We start from the raw sequence: 16,074 nt of genomic DNA, 5'->3' as shown, positions 1-16,074 counted from the left end.
TCCAACCAGCCCCGACATTAAATTAATAGTATCCTCATTTAATAAATAAACCGATTTCCCTATCTCCAAACAGGCCTAGCAATAAATAGCATTTAAGTTTAATATATATATCCATTTCACACAACCATCCCTGGCATTAAATAATTCACATTTATTTTGTTGTAAGTGAAATGGGGGGTAAGGGCAGGGAAGCTTGTGGTAATATAATGTGGGTGTGAGGTAGGTGGTGGCTAATGTGTGCAATTTTATTTGTGGGGTGATGGTGGGCCAATTTAATTTAATAGTGGAGTATATTGGCTATGGCTCGGGGGTCGTAAACAGACCGTTGGGCTGGGTCCCTCATAGCTACGATGCGGATTACAAGTGTGCTTATTCTGGAGTAGTGTATCTGCCTATTGCCTTTTTCATAAAAACACTGCTGGAGCCACTGGAGTGTCTTAGTCGCTTTGGAGGCAAGCAATTTACCAGGCTGGCCTCACAGAACAAGGCATTTAATTTAAGTGGTCATTCAATTTCCACCTATAACAAGGTATAAAAGGTAGCAAAACATCAAGTTGCAGCATTACAGCTGAATGGTCAGACCGGGAGACGACCGAGGTGATTGTCGCTGAGGTCAGGGCCCGGGTTGTGTAAGCATCTACAAAGAGCATATCCAGTCTGGAGTATGTCACGTATGGCACCTCTCAACAATCTTAAAATTCAATAGTACTCACTGCAAACCGAAACTCTCAAATGCTCCTCTCTGATCACCTATCTGGACTTTATATGACCTCTGAGGTCTCAGGGGCAATGAGAAAAGACATTTTTAAACAAAACAAACAAAAAACATCACTTTTGTTAGAAACTGTAGGTGCTTTTGGAGTTTAGAAACTGCAGAACATCGCAGCACATCGCAGTACATCGTCAGCAATTTGTGTTTGCACCCTCCAAATTACTGGATTGTATATAGAGGTCAAAAGTGTTGGCAATGTGCAGCAGTTTAAACAACCACCAAAATGTACACTTTATTATATCTCCTCCTATTTTTTTTATAGTGGGAATCATATGCTAAGGTTACTTACCTTTAGATAACGCAGTATATTGCTTCTGCAGGATTCATTCTACATGTGTTTTTAGAGTTAATGCAAGCTAAATGTTTTTCTTAAATATTCCAGTTATTTAAATAACTAAATCATATACTTTCATATATTTTAAAGTGAAGTAAGCATATTGTGGTGTTTCCCTTTTAAATAGCTGTGTGCCCTGACCCCTTTAAGACAGATGTGATCGCATCTTCAGCTGAGCATGCCTAGAGCACACATAGCCCTGTGATAAAGGCAGGAAACCTATACAGGCAACCTGATGGATTAAAACGTACAGTATACAGCTCTGTTTTTGTTATGGGTAAGATTAAAAACAAATAATGCAAGTGAACTGTGCAATGCATGATTAAGGAAAATGTGGAAGTCAATGTATTATTATTATTATGATGGGGTATAGTCTACTAGACATCTAGATGGAATAAAACATGTTAAAACCCATCAAGGGGAACAATATTTACTGTGTCTGTACATTTAATCAGCATGACAGTTTTTCCTGACTGTCGCAGAATCTATATGGTACATTCTCAGAATGCAGATGATGCAGATCAGCATAGGGCTGAGCTGGAAGGTGACACAGGAAAATAAAACAGCATTGTAATAGTATACTGTATTACAGGGTAATAAATTACATATTTATCTGTTTCATTGCCTGAAAGGCTCAGAATAGCTTTAGTATTTACTATAATAATAATATTGTTTACAATGTTATTTATATTTTTTTTATTGTGAATGGTTTTATACTTACAAATATATATAACACAGATATCTGCAGTTTATCGTAAACTGGGAAAGACTGTTGTATGCTATGTGTATTGTGTCAATAGTCAAGCAAGTAATGCAAGCAATCTAGAATATTGCTTAGTATATATTCTAGGGGCACTGTGAGTATTATGGTCAACCCAAAAGAAAAACAACCGGAGGCAAGTGGTAATTGTTGACCAGGGGCATTGGTGTGTGTGTTTCATTTACTCCCATCATAAAGCAAGATTGAATAAGACTTTATGTATCCCAAGACTGCTCACCTTGATGGCAGCACAATTGTTAAAGGACTATTGTTTGTATTATTTTATTATATTGATATTCCAAATAATGCCTTATATAAACTGGTCAAATTAGTCAATCCCTACTTGAGTCCCTGTTGATTGGCTGTTTTTGATGGAGAAAACTTTAGGGAGATAGTTATGCCTAAACAGAAGTTATGGAGAGTAATCTTTTTAGGCATATTGCATCTTAGAACCCACAAACCCTATTGTGAACGTCTTGAATCAGATTAGATTCAAACGCAAACTCACCAGTAGAGAAAGTTAGGAGACATGTAATATTTCTTTACTTTCTTCATATAATAAATAAAATTACATTATCATTAAAATGTTGAATTAGAAATTTAAGTTAATGCATTAAATTGTCACATATATATTTTTCTTTCAATTTTATCTGAATTTGGAATGACTGTGAGTGCAGGTTCGCTGTTTTTCTTTTACTCTAATAAACATTTAAACTAGACCTCTATATTTCATGCAGTCGCCTTAATGCCACAGTCTCACTAGCATTTTACTTGCATTTTGTAACACTAGTAAAAACACTAGTAATAATGCATATCAAATACAATCACATTTGATATTCTTTTTTATTTGTGCTTTTACTGACATCTTAGAGATCACTGTAGGCTTCCTCAGTGGTCGAAGTGGCGGTATAGAAAATGTAAGTAAATATAATCTGATAGTTTTATAATGAAGGCATGTGGCGGTATGGCGTACCACTGTATACCAGCCCTCTTTGACCTCTGGGCTTCCTGATGCAGTTAAATGCAGTAGATGCAAACAAGTGAAATGTGTAGCAGTAACAAGGTAGTCTTACTCTACCCTGTCTTTTCCTGTCAGTTTGTCTGTGGTTGTGCACCTGGAGCCGCTTACTTCTGGGTGTCATGTATAGTTGCTGCAGCACATCTTGGCTGTTGACTGTGGCTGGTTCTTCCTGACCGCTTACTTAGGATCAAGACTGCGGGGTAGCAGCAAGACAAAATTATGGAGGATGCTGGATTCAACAGAGGACAGCTGGCAAATGGTTTAGAGGTTTAGCTCTAATATGTAGGTGACAAGGTATAGCAGGTAATAGGCATCATGCAGGATGTTGTAAGCAGAATGGTGTTTATTGCATGTAGTCTTTACAAGGACTAACATACACAAGTATGTTTTACAGATAATTCATCCTGAAGTACACATGGTACACAACATGTGCTCTTTATATGGAATTAGTAAATAGAGGAATTAGTGGCGCTATATAAATAAATGATGATGATGATGATATGGGAGATGGGTAGACTGCACTGAGTTATCCAATCAGGGCTAGATTTGACTGGCCAATGGACAGGACCTTATGGTCATGTTTGGAAAAGTACATGTATGTGTGCCACTAGACAGCACAGAACAAGTTAACATCAAAATGTCAACAGTTAGAAATACAGGTTCAATGTCTGTCAACTGTAGTAAAGTCGACAGTCACAATGTTGATATTCAAAGGGCAATGCCAGTGGCAATACAGCCCCTGGACCCGCCAGCACAAAACAGGTAGTACATAACAAAAAATAAAAAAACCAAAAGAAAAGAAAAACAGTGAGTCCTGCTATCCCCCTCAAAAACACATTAACCCTAGTGCTGCCAGACCTGCCGACACAAAACAGTAAAAAATACAGTAATAAACAAATCAAATAAAATGTGAATAGATAAAAAAAATAAAAAAAAATATTTTGTGCCGGAAGCAGTTTTGAGGGTCTGGCAGCTGTATGGCAGCACTAGGGTTGATGTGTGTTGGGGGGAGGGGGGGGGGGAGGCACGCTGTTGTTGTTTTTTTAATATGTATAAACTGTTTTGCACTGGTGGGTCCGGTGCTGACATTGCTGGACCCACCAGCGCAATCGACTGTCAACATTGTGACTGTTGACTGAAATTCAGCAGTCACAATGTCAGTATTTTAGCCACGTTGACACACTGAACCTGTCAACATTTGTTACTGTCGAACTTTTGGTGTCAACAGTCTGGCTGTCGATAGGTTCAGTGTCGGTAGATTGACATAATTTTAAAGGCAGGAGCAATTGACACATATAGATGTAGCACCTGTTACATGGCGCTTTGATCACGACATTAATCCCTGAGAGCACCACACTGCAATATAACCTCTAATTGGTCACAGTTAACATAGCCCAATATGCTGCATTCTTCAACAGCGCTGATTGTGTTGGTTAGAACAAAAAAAAAATTGCTTGTTTGGGGATTAAAGCAGGAGAGAATGTTTTCTTGGTCTGTCAACCCAAAGATTTTTTGCTCCCGAGTCAGCTATCTGTTATGCCTGTATCTAGTGTCAGCCTTGGTTCCCGCCTTTGAGTTAACAGAAGAAAGTATAAGTTATCTCCTGAAGTGTTTTCTCTACTGAAAATAAATTTGCATATTTTTTTCTGCTCAGAAGTGTAAGTAACTGCTACATAAATGTTTGTATATATGTTTGGGTACATGGCATATATATTCTAGAAAAATCACTTTTTTTTCTGTTTCAGTTATTTAGCAATGGAAAGCAAGGTTGCATGATTTTACCTTTTGCCTGATGGGTAACGTCCCAACTGCAGTAAAGCATTGCCTCAGTTACCAACATCTTTTAAAAGAACAACACTGGATTGGAGATGTGACTACTCCTGAACAGGTACAAGTGTTATTTAATTATTTCTTTGTGTAACTAAGACCTTTCAGAAAATATATCCTGTGCTTTTTATCCTTTTTGTACCAACAGAACAATGAAAAACATTAAAAATGTAAATAAATATTTTGAAAACAAGATATGTTTTTGGACACCTGTAATATATATGCCTATATTTGATATAGCGTTAAGCTAACAAATGAATAGCTGAATTAGGATCCTGTTGGTGTCACGAGCCGCGGCGGTACTCACAGCCACCGCGGCTCGCTTCCCGTGCGCCCTGGCGTCCCGGCCGTCACCATGACAACCGGGACGTCACTTCCTCCCAACTCCCGACCGTTGCCGAGGCAACCGTCGGACGCCCCGCAGTGTAGCGCCGCGTCCCGGCAACAGGGGACAGCCGGGTGCGTGCGCAGAAATATATAATAGCTTGGTGGCTATCTGGCCTTGATTTATTAATTAGTCAGCCCCTGGGTCTGCTTGCAGAGCTAGGCTCTGATTGGTCCTCTTGTATATTTAAGGCAGTGAGTTCTGCAAACTCACTGCCGGTTATAGCTTCTGTGCTCCAGTCTGCTGACCTGCTTGTTCCTGTTCCTGTATCCTGATACTGCTACTGATTTCCCGTGTATGACCCTTGGCTTTGAATTGGACTTCGCTTGTGTTTCCTGTGACCCTGATCTCTGGCCTGTTTACCGTTTCTGCTATCCGCCTGTGACCCCTGACCTCAGCTTGTTTACCAATACTGTTGTCTGTTGCCGGCCCTTGACCTCTGCGTGGACCTCACTCCGCTTGCCTGGGTTCTCCGCAGCCGGTACGCACTTAACGACCCTCTGTCAGTCTGCGGCCCAGTCTGTCCCCACCATCAGGGGCTCCAGTAAACACCTGATTGGCAGAGTAGATTCCGGGTTGTGTTGTGCCGGCTGGAGGGGTTCCTAACAGTTGGGTGACTTTTATTTGATAGGGGCACTTTACTGGATACATTTTTCTATAATTCCATAATAATTCTTAAAAAAAAAAAATCTAAATTCTAACTCACACACCACCACAATTTGGTGTATTGTACACCATAATTAGTGTGATTGAGAGTAGCACCCCAGAGGCAGAATTGAAAATAAGTGGCAGAATAAGGGAAGTACAAATGGCAGTTGATCCTGTGTATACATATGGAGTTTGTTTCCATGGGAGAGCCCTGTCAAAACTCTATACAAGCCTTTACAAGCAGTAGGAAGTTTGATGAGAGAAAGTGGTACCATTTCAACCCTAGAGGATTCTGGGAAGGTGAGGTTATGAATATCCCACTAAGCAGTCAGTGGCTATATTGTTTCCCTATGTTGGAGGGAGCCACTTAGAGAGTTGTCTGTTGTGTATTGGACTGTACATTGACCCCAAAGAAGAAGTTGGGAAAAGGAAAAAGAAGCAACCCAAAATTAAGAAATGGACAGCATACTGCTCCTCTTCAGGATTCAGGGGGACATAGAGAGAGAGGCAGCTTCATGTAAGAGACTCACCTGTAAAATTGTTAAGCAGGGCAGAGATATTAGAGAAAGCCCACCAAGAGAACTTCCCAGAAATATCTGAAATCCAGGTTTCCCTAAGGAATGGTAGGAGTCAGAAAAAAGACTGCTGCTGTAGATTGTTTTGTGTCTGTCAATGCACTGAGAATGGAATTATGGGTTGAAAAGTTGCTTAAAATGGTGTGGGGAGATCTGCTACTAAAAATTGGTAAACTTATAGCTATGGTGCCTGATATGAGGCCAGCAGCCTATGAGATGACACGGTACCAACCTCCTGTGAATGGAAGCACAGTGCAAGGGCCCTGGAGACCAGAGCTGCCAGTCCTTGAAATCCTGCAAGAAGAGGGCGTTTTCAGGGACGGACAAGAGAGCAGATATAATTAGAAACCTTCTTCTTGTTGAAAGTAATGTATTGAGAGAGCCAAGGGGTGTAATAGAAAGAACAAGCCCCACAGAGGTGACTAAGTCTTCAGATGTGACTGTGGAAAAAGTCAGTGAAAGTGACAAGGCACTGACCACTGCGCCAGATAAATATGGGGTGGAACAACTGAGGTCAGCCAACAGAGAAGGTGCAGGGAAGTAAGCTGTGACACAGAATGAGGGATGGTATGTCAGACGAGTCCTTAGAAGAGGAAGAGCCATGCTCACCCATTACTTTGGAGGTTGACCATTGATGAGCCATAAAGCAGCTAGCATGCCTTCAAGCAACACTGGAGCCAGAGTGCTCGGGAAACATATTTGATTTTTCATGGTGTAAAGCTTGTAATGAGTGGAACTATTAAGTCTTTAATCCAGTGGAACTATTAAATCTTTAATCCACCACGATACAAGGACAAGCATTTGGATCCCAACTGGTATACTGATCAAAGCTAGTTGTCTAGTTGTTAAAGATGCAATCTTTTAATACATTGCAGCACCTGAATAGATGTTAATGAGTTGGAAAAGAACCAATGCTCTTGGGTGCATGGTGTTGTCGAGTCCTTGCTTGAATAGGGGGAAAACCCTTCCCAATGGGAAAGAACGAGGACATCATGTGTTTTGGATCATTGAGGAACTGAGTAAGTGGTTCAGTGGTCAAACAATTTTGAAACACAAAGGGGGGTATTCAATTGTTAGTGTTAACGCTCTCAAACGAGCGCTCAAAAAATCTTAGCGTTAATACGGTAATTACTCGCGGAATTTCAGCTTGCTGCTCCCTGAGCGGCGAGCTGAAATTCCGCGAGTAAACTACCGTATTAACGCTTTTCGAGCGCAATATTACCGTATAAAAGGTAATATTTTTTGAGCGCTCGTTTTTTAGCGTTAACGCTAACAATTGAATACCCCCCAAAAGGGTCTGATTCGTTAAAGAATGTAAATGCTGCTATGTACCTTATTTTGCGTAAAATTGCTCTGTGCATGCCCTGATCCTGACTATACGCCAGTGAATGCAGCAATGTCCATTTCACCTTTGAGTGCAAAGGATCCTTACTACAGACTACAGCAATGTCAGATTCAAGCTTTGATACGTGTTTTTTTGTCGTATCACTTACATCAGCTACAGGTCGGGTGTAAGTCCAATTACTAGTGATGATTTTATTATTATTATTATTAATTTTTATTTATAGGGCGCCACTAGGTGTCCGCGGCGCCGTACAGGGACAAACGAAATTACAATACGAGGTGAGACAGCACAGTACAGTAAACAATAATCACAATAACTCAGTGAGCTCAGGGCACAGCTAGAGGGGGGAAGAGGAGAGGGGATGGTCTGCCAACAACGGCACCTAGGAGGGAGGGCACAGATGAGAGGGAGACCCCCAGGGGGAAGAAGAGGGAGCGAGAGGGGGCGGGGAAGAGGGTCCTCGAGGTGGAAGCAGGGAAGCTGGCGAGCAGAGTTGAAAGTGGAGAAGACAGGAGGAGAGAAGACCCTGCTCAAAGGAGCGTACAATCTAAGCGTACAATGATAGTTGCGTATGCAAGCTAGAACATGTGTTTGCAATCAAGAGCAACTGTTGTTACTCAGATCTGCTATGCAGCTTAGATATGTTTCCCTCTGAGTTCTGACTGGAAGGCTGCACTCTACAAGGTTTCAACTGTCCTACATTCATTGCCAGTGATAGCGTTAACTGCTAGCTTCCAGGTTCCTCTATCTTTGTGACTCCTAACGTTGCATTAAAAAGTTCCTTGCTTCAGCAGTCTCTTGGTCCTTTGAAACTTATTGTCTCCTGGTCCCTGATACCTGGCTTTGCAACTTATAGTCTGCTGGTTCCTGATATTGGCTTTCTAGTTGCAATATATTCTTATAGCTCTACAGTCATGGCCAAAAGTTTTGAGAATGACACAAATATTATTTTTCACAAAGTCTGCTGCGTCAGTTTTTATGATGGCAATTTGCATATATTCCAGAATGTCAAGAAGAGTGATCAGATGAATTGCAATTAATTTCAAAGTCCCTCTTTGCCATGACAATGAACCTTATCCCAAAAACAACATTTCCACTGCATTTCAGCTCTGCCACAAAAGGACCAGCTGACATCAGGTCAGTGATTCTCTCATCAGGTTAGAGTGTTGACTAGGACAAGGCTGGAGATCATTCTGTCATGCTGGTTTAGTTAGAATAACAGACTGGAAGCTTTAAAAGGAGGGTGGTGCTTGAAATCATTATTCTTCCTCTGTTAACTATGGTTATCATTGCTTTGCACAAAAAGGACTTCACAGACAAGTTTATTGTGCTAGAAAGATTGCACCAAAATCAAACATCAAGAACTTCAAGGAGAGAGGTTCAATAGTTGTGAAGAAGGCTTCAGGGCTCCAAAGAACATCCAACAAGCGCCAGGACCGTCTCCTAAAGTTGATTCAGCTGCGGGATCGGGGCACCACCATCACAGAACTTGCTCAGGAATGGCAACAGGCAGGTGTGAGTGCATCTGCATGCACAGTGCGGCAAAAACTTTTGGAGGATGGCCTGGTGTCAAGAAGGCAAAAAAAGCCACTTCTCTCCAAGAAAAACATCAGGGACAGACTGATATTCTGCAAAAGGTACAGGGAATGGATTGCTGAGGACTGGGGTTAAATAATTTTCTCTGATGAATCCCCTTTCAAGAGCAATGTCTCCCAATGATCTAAGAACAGTTTGGTGACGAACAATGCCTTTTCCAGCATGATGGAGCACCTTACCATACTGCAAAAATGAAAACTAAGTGGCTTGGGGATCAAAACATCAAAATTTTGGACCCATGGCCAGTAAACTTCCCAGACCTTAATCCCATTGAGAACTTGTGGTCAGTCCTAAAGGTGGCAAACCCCACCCCCCCCCCCCAAAAAAAAAAAAATACTGACAAACTCCAAACATTGATTAGACAAGAATGGGCGGCCATCAGTCAGTATGTGGCCCAGAAGTTGATTGGCAGCATGCCAGGGTGAATTGCAGAGGTCTTCAACACTGCAAATATTGACTCTTTGCATAAACTTAATGTAATTGTCAATAAATGCCTTTGACACATATGAAATGCTTGTAATTTTACTTCAGTATACCATAGCACATCTGACAAAAAGGTCTAAAAACACTGAAGCAGCAGACTTTGTGAAAATCAATACTTGCGTCATTCTCAAAAATTTTGGCCATGACTGTACACAGTATCCTCAGACATGGACTGTTTTTATAATTGCTCACTCTACGTGGCATTCACAGGAAAGGCTGTGGTATATTCCTGCATTGCCACAAAGATTGTGTTATATACCAGCATGGCCACAAAGAATGTTAAATTCCTTCATTGCCACAAAGACTGTTTTATTGCTGCATTGCCACAAAGATTGTTATATCCTAGTATTGCCTCAACAGTTGTTATATTCCTGCATTGCCGCAAAGGCTGTTATATTCCTGCATTACCTCAGAACCTGTGGTTTCAACTGTCTTCTATTGATTACTGCAATATCCTATGTGCTTGTGCTAAGACCATCATTATATGCGGTGAACTACAATAAACTCCATATTGTTTTTGATCTATTAACCTTGGTACCTTAATTCTGACCTGGTAATTCTGTGCATCTGGAGCTTTGATCTTGACCTGGAAATCTTTTGTATCTGTAAATTTTGTTCTTGACCTGGCACTCCTGTGTATTTACAAACCTTTAAACCTTATACATGTTACCAGTATGCTGTCTGTATTTGCTTCTCTAGCAATAAGGACTCCATCCTTTGTATGCAAACTTGTAGCCAATGGACTGTTCTGTGTTATATATTACATTGTTACCTGCGGGAATCTAGAAACTATGCTATTTATGCGCAATCCTGAACCCTGATACCTGTTACTGGTATTTGCTTCTTTAGCAATAAGGACTTCATTCGGTGCATCAGTGGGGGAGGTAAATTTAAAATTTGGAGACAGATTTCTAGTTGGGGTATGGTATGTCCTAGTTCAACTTTAAATTTCAGTGTAAAAATAAAGCTAACAAGTATTTGTGTGCTACATAAAAAATCAGCCAGTATTTTACTTATATGCAAAATTATAAAGTCTCACCCCAGACCTACGGCCCGGGGCTCGGCGTCCTTACCTGCTCCCCGCCGTGGTCTTCTTTGGCGCTGGACGCTGTGAACCGCCTTTGCCTGCGTGTGTGCAGACGGGATATTTTTTAGAAAATCTTCCTCCCATTCATTTGCCTGTCAATCACATCCAACAGGATATTTAAAGCACCTGCAGCAGTATTATGGTGCCTGTTCTTTGCGTCAGCTAGTGCTCAGATGTGGTTCCTAGAGTTATGGTATCTTTGCTGCAGCTATTCATTACTTTTTTAGTACTCCGTTGTTAGCAGTACGCTGTTCCAGTGGTATCCTCAAGTCCACAGACTATCACTTCCTAGTGTGCAGCTTACTGTTCCAGTAGTATCCTCAAGGCCGCAGACTATCACTTCCTAGTGTCCAGCTCACTGTTCCAGTGGTATCCTCAAGTCTGCAGACTATCACTACCTAGTGTCCAGCTCACTGTTCCAGTGGTATCCCAAAGTTCGCAGACTATCTTCTCACAGAATTCTGTTGCCAGCAGCTCTTTCCTCTGCAGGCTATCATTCCAAGTGTCCTGCCCTGCTCTCCCAATTCCTCCAGGGCCGAAGACTCCAGCTTTCCTCTCATATCGATTCTCCTCACGGTTTTCATCTAGCACTCTCTCAGAGGCCGTAAAGTCCATACCTCATTGCGGGGGTCCCTGGCAATGACCATCTGCCTCGTTAGACTCCGTGCCTCTGGGTAGAGTACCGTCAAACTAGACAGACTTCAGGGTCTGATAACTCAGTTTTTGTGACAAGCTAAATTGCACCCTTTAACATGGTTTGTCCAGGATCAAAGTTACTAACAGGAATACCTTAAAAAAAAGCGCTAAAAGTGAAAGATTGTCCATAGGCAGAGTTATATGTATCTCTAGATGCATCCACCTCTGCATCGGCAATATATGCTCTTGGTTGACAATAAATTATCATCCGTGTATTTGCATGTGCACTATAGCAGGCCTGCTAACAGGTGTGCACAGCCTGCGTTTCTGTGCTCCTTCCCTCCCCCATGCTAACTCTCCTGGTGCAGGTGGGCGTAAGTACCAGAATCAGGCAAGTCTGTATAGGAGATTATGCGTATGCCTACTTTCTGGGCATGCACAGAATGATTTCACGCAAAATATGCTATGCAAAATAGCATATGCCCCATTCAGCTTCAGCCCCTATGCTATTTATGATTATATTTTAATTCCAATTTGACTTGTGGTTTACTTCGTGACACTCCAGCTTCATTTTGTTGTTATTAAAGAAGAATATCAGAACAGTCACAAGGCCATCATTAAAAACTTAGTATAAATGAGGTAATGATTTCAAATACAAACAACTTAAAACTGGAAAGCATCATCATGTATGAGCAGACTTTGAGAAAGAGGGTAAAGGCTAAATCCTTGGTTTGCTTTGGCTTTTTCTTGATACAAGATGATCAACACTAGCAGATTCAGCTTCAGTAGCAATGCCAAATTCATCAAGAATCAATTGGCCCCGGTCTAGTTTTGTAACAAATAGTGGTCTAGATTAGAGATGGGCGGGCTCGGTTCCCCGAGATCCGAATCGATCCGAATTTTACCTATGAGAGTACCGAGCCGAGCACGCTCGGTACTCTCCCGCCCGTTCGGTATCGAAATCGAGGCAAAACGTCATTGTGACGTATTCATATTTCTGAGCTCGGCTCTCGCGAGCTTTGAAAAGCATAAATATACAGCAATCCATCGTCATTTGACAGAGGGAGAGAGCAGGGTTAGATCAGAGGCTGTATTTATGCAGGGACAGAGCAATAATTGTACACATTATTGTTTCAATTCTATTTATACAATTCTAATACTAATACCAATTGTATTAGCAATTGTTAGAGCAGTAAGAGAGGAGGATAGAGGAGGCTTTTTTTTTCAATTTTTGGCACTCCAAGTGCTTTTGGGGTGTCCCATATTCCCCAGTGTTTTACATTAATTGTTTTGGCTGTCAAAAGTCATATTTGTCAGCAGTATCTCAAACAATATTTTGCACTCCAAGTGCTTTTGGGGTGTCCCATATTCCTCAGTGTGAAACAATACTTTTTCTGGCTGTCAAAATTCATGTTTGTCAGCAGTATCTAAAACAATATTTTGCACTCCAAGTGCTTTTGGGGTGTCCCATATTCCCCAGTGTGAAACAATATTTTTTCTGGCTGTCAAAAGTCATATTTGTCAGCAGTATCTAAAATAATATTTTGCACTCCAAGTGCTTTTGGGGTGTCCCATATTCCCCAGTGATTTACAGTAACTTTTCTGGCTGTCAAAAGTCATATTTGTCAGCAGTATCTAAAACAATATTTTGCACTCCAAGTACTTTTGGCGTGTCCCATATTCCCCTGTGTTTTACAGTAATTTTTCTGGCTGTCAAAAGTCATATTTGTTAGCAGTATCTAAAACAATATTTTGCACTCCAAGTGCTTTTGGGGTGTCCCATATTCCCCAGTGTGAAACAATACTTTTTCTGGCTGTCAAAAGTCATATTTGTCAGCAGTATCTAAAACAATATTTTGCACTCCAAGTGCTTTTGGGGTGTCCCATATTCCCCAGTGTTTTACAGTAACTTTTCTGGCTTTCAAAAGTCATATTTGTCAGCAGTATCTAAAACAATATTTTGCACTCCAAGTGCTTTTGGGGTGTCCCATATTCCCCAGAGTGAAACAATACTTTTTCTGGCTGTTAAAAGTAATATTTGTCAGCAGTATCTTAAATAATATTTTGCACTCCAAGTGCTTTTGGGGTGGTCCATATTCCCCAGTGTATTACTGTAATTTTTCTGGCTGTCAAAAGTCATATTTGTCAGCAGTATCTATCTAATACAATTTTTGGCACTACAAGTGCTTTGGGCTCATTAAAATGAATTCAAAGCAGTACACATATGAGCAGAATTAGCAACCAGGTTCTGTCACCAGTCCCGATGGTAGTGTTCCCAGTACGTCATCTGGGAAAGGCGATGTCAAAGTACATAGTCTTTTTAAATCAGGCAAAAAAACACACACCCCAAAAATTTTACAGTGTTGAAGCGAAAAAGAAATGTGACTGAGGAAAGTTAACTGCCGATAAAAAAAAAATTGGCAACATGCCATTCTACACACGCAGTGGCAAAGAAAGAATGAGGCCTTCGCCTTACTCTATTAGTGGCAGATCAAAAAATGTTACCGAGCAAGCAAGACCAAGTAATTTGGAGTCTAAAAACGGTGCGCAACTACTGTTACGCGTCAAAGCCGAGCTGCAAGATAACAGTAAGACATTAAAAGATAATGTATGCTCTGAATCAGAAATTACACCAATCCCTGTGGAGAGGTCATCCAACAGTGGTATGTCTAATCGTGAGCATTCTGTTAGTGTACCCATAAAGAGGGGCCCTTTCAGCAGTTCTGCTGATGTGTGCCTGAACAGCCCGAGTGTAACCGGTGATCCACAAATTGAGGATTCCACTTTGGAAATAGAAGAGGATAAGGGGGAGATTTGTGTAGGCGACGAGGGCGCTAATGAGGATGTTGATGAGGATGAGGTTGTTTGTGTAAGTCCTGCACCAGTGGCAACAGTTCTGGCACGTGATAAGAAAAAGGCCATTGTTATGCCTGGGCATAAAACAAAATAATCCACTTCTTATGTGTGGAATTATTTCTACCCAAATACAGACAACAACAAGTATAGCCATTTGTAGTGTATGTCAAGCCACAGTGAGTCGAGGGAGGGACCTTAACCATCTTGGAACCTCGTCTATGTTACGGCATTTGACGAAAGTTCATGGCAAAGTGTTGGAAAAAGCTAAAAGTTCTTCCAAAAAAATGACAAGCACTCTATGATCAGCTAGGACCCTCCGGTCACCGACATCACGACGGCTACAAAATACACCCACCACACCATCCTCACCAATATTCTCAGTAGCGCTCGGAGTTAGCCCTGCATCCCACATATTAAGGCTGGATGACTATGGATGACTGCACTATTATTGATTCCTCTGAAGAAAGCGTTAGTCCCACTGCTGCTGCTGTTGCTGCTGCTGGGGGTGAATCGTCAGCCCAGAGGAAGGCCAAGAAAAAGAGCAGTCCTACATTTCAACAATTAACTGTGAAACAATCATTTGCTAGGGAAAGCAAATATGACAGCAGTCACCCAGTCGCCAAGCGAATCACAGACGCCATGGCTGCCATGTTAGTGTTAGATCTGTGTCCAATATCTATAATAAACGCCGCTGGTTTTTCACAGTTAATTGAGGTTTTGTGTCCGCGTTACAGAATTCCATCGCGACACCATTTTTCCCGTAAATCTTTTCCACAACTATACCAAAAAGTGTGTACAAATGTAGAGATTGCGCTGAAAAACGCCATTCTGCCTACTGTCCACTTAACCACAGATATGTGGAGAAGTGGAAGTGGTCAAACCAAAGACTATATGACTGTGACAGCCCACTCCGTTGGTCAGTCACCTTCACCAGCAGGAACAGCAGCAGCATGTACACCACTACGTAACATTTGTTACAGGCAGGCCACTCTTTGTATCACCGGCTTCACTAACAGGAATACAGCTGACAATTTGTTACGCAAACTAAGAAATGTGATTGATACATGGCTTATTCCTTTATTCATGCATATAACTTCAATTATGCATAAGTTCTAATCATACAGGTGCTGATAAAAAAGTAAGCAGCAATAACATGTGTTACTGATGTCATGTATAACAAACCAGTCTATACCATGGAAACTGGATAAGGTATATCAGGTATGTACTGAATCAACACAAATCAAAACAAACTGTTGCCATATAGACGGTATATCCGGTGATACCGATAATGAATCCCACTATTCCGGATTCACTTACAATAGTCATCCCTGAGGAAGCCATTATTGGCGAAACGCGTAGGTTTACGTATTACAGGATCATACTAACTTTATCCTCTTGGCCACAAACGCCAGACGACAGAACGGAGATTATTTCCTCCGCATACTCGCATGCGCGATTCGGAATTTCACTGAGCCGCGGCCGCGGCCTAACGTCACTTCCGTCGACACACTACCATCTTTTTACCCCACGCGCCGGAAAGCATCCCACGGATACGCAGACCAACTGGATTGCAAACGGACACAATCTTCTACATATCCCGGGACCGGGTAAGTCCGCTCCAGCATTCCAAATATCTGGACATCCATTCCGACTGGAGGTCTGTTGATGTTTTACCGATTGGCACGACATATTGGTCATTTTACCCTAAAAGGGTTTTGTTGATAGGATTGTCGATATACCTGACTACAA

General features: G+C 41.5%; 1 protein-coding gene across 1 annotated transcript in view; it reads left to right on the top strand.

The window, feature by feature from the left end:
• Positions 1 to 1,267: 1,267 nt before the first annotated feature.
• The window catches only part of HMGCLL1 (3-hydroxy-3-methylglutaryl-CoA lyase like 1), a 97,253-nt gene continuing 82,446 nt past the window's right edge, over positions 1,268 to 16,074 (top strand). The window contains exons 1-2 of the mRNA XM_075200607.1: positions 1,268 to 1,383; positions 4,633 to 4,775. Coding sequence (XP_075056708.1) covers positions 4,680 to 4,775 — 96 coding nt within the window. The 5' untranslated portion in view covers positions 1,268 to 1,383; positions 4,633 to 4,679. The remainder of the gene's footprint in view (positions 1,384 to 4,632; positions 4,776 to 16,074) is intronic.

This window comes from Mixophyes fleayi, chromosome 3, assembly GCF_038048845.1.
Source record: "Mixophyes fleayi isolate aMixFle1 chromosome 3, aMixFle1.hap1, whole genome shotgun sequence".
NCBI classification, from domain to species: Eukaryota; Metazoa; Chordata; class Amphibia; order Anura; family Limnodynastidae; genus Mixophyes; species Mixophyes fleayi.
Note: the sequence above shows the minus strand (reverse complement) of the source record. Positions and strands in the feature narration are given on the sequence as shown.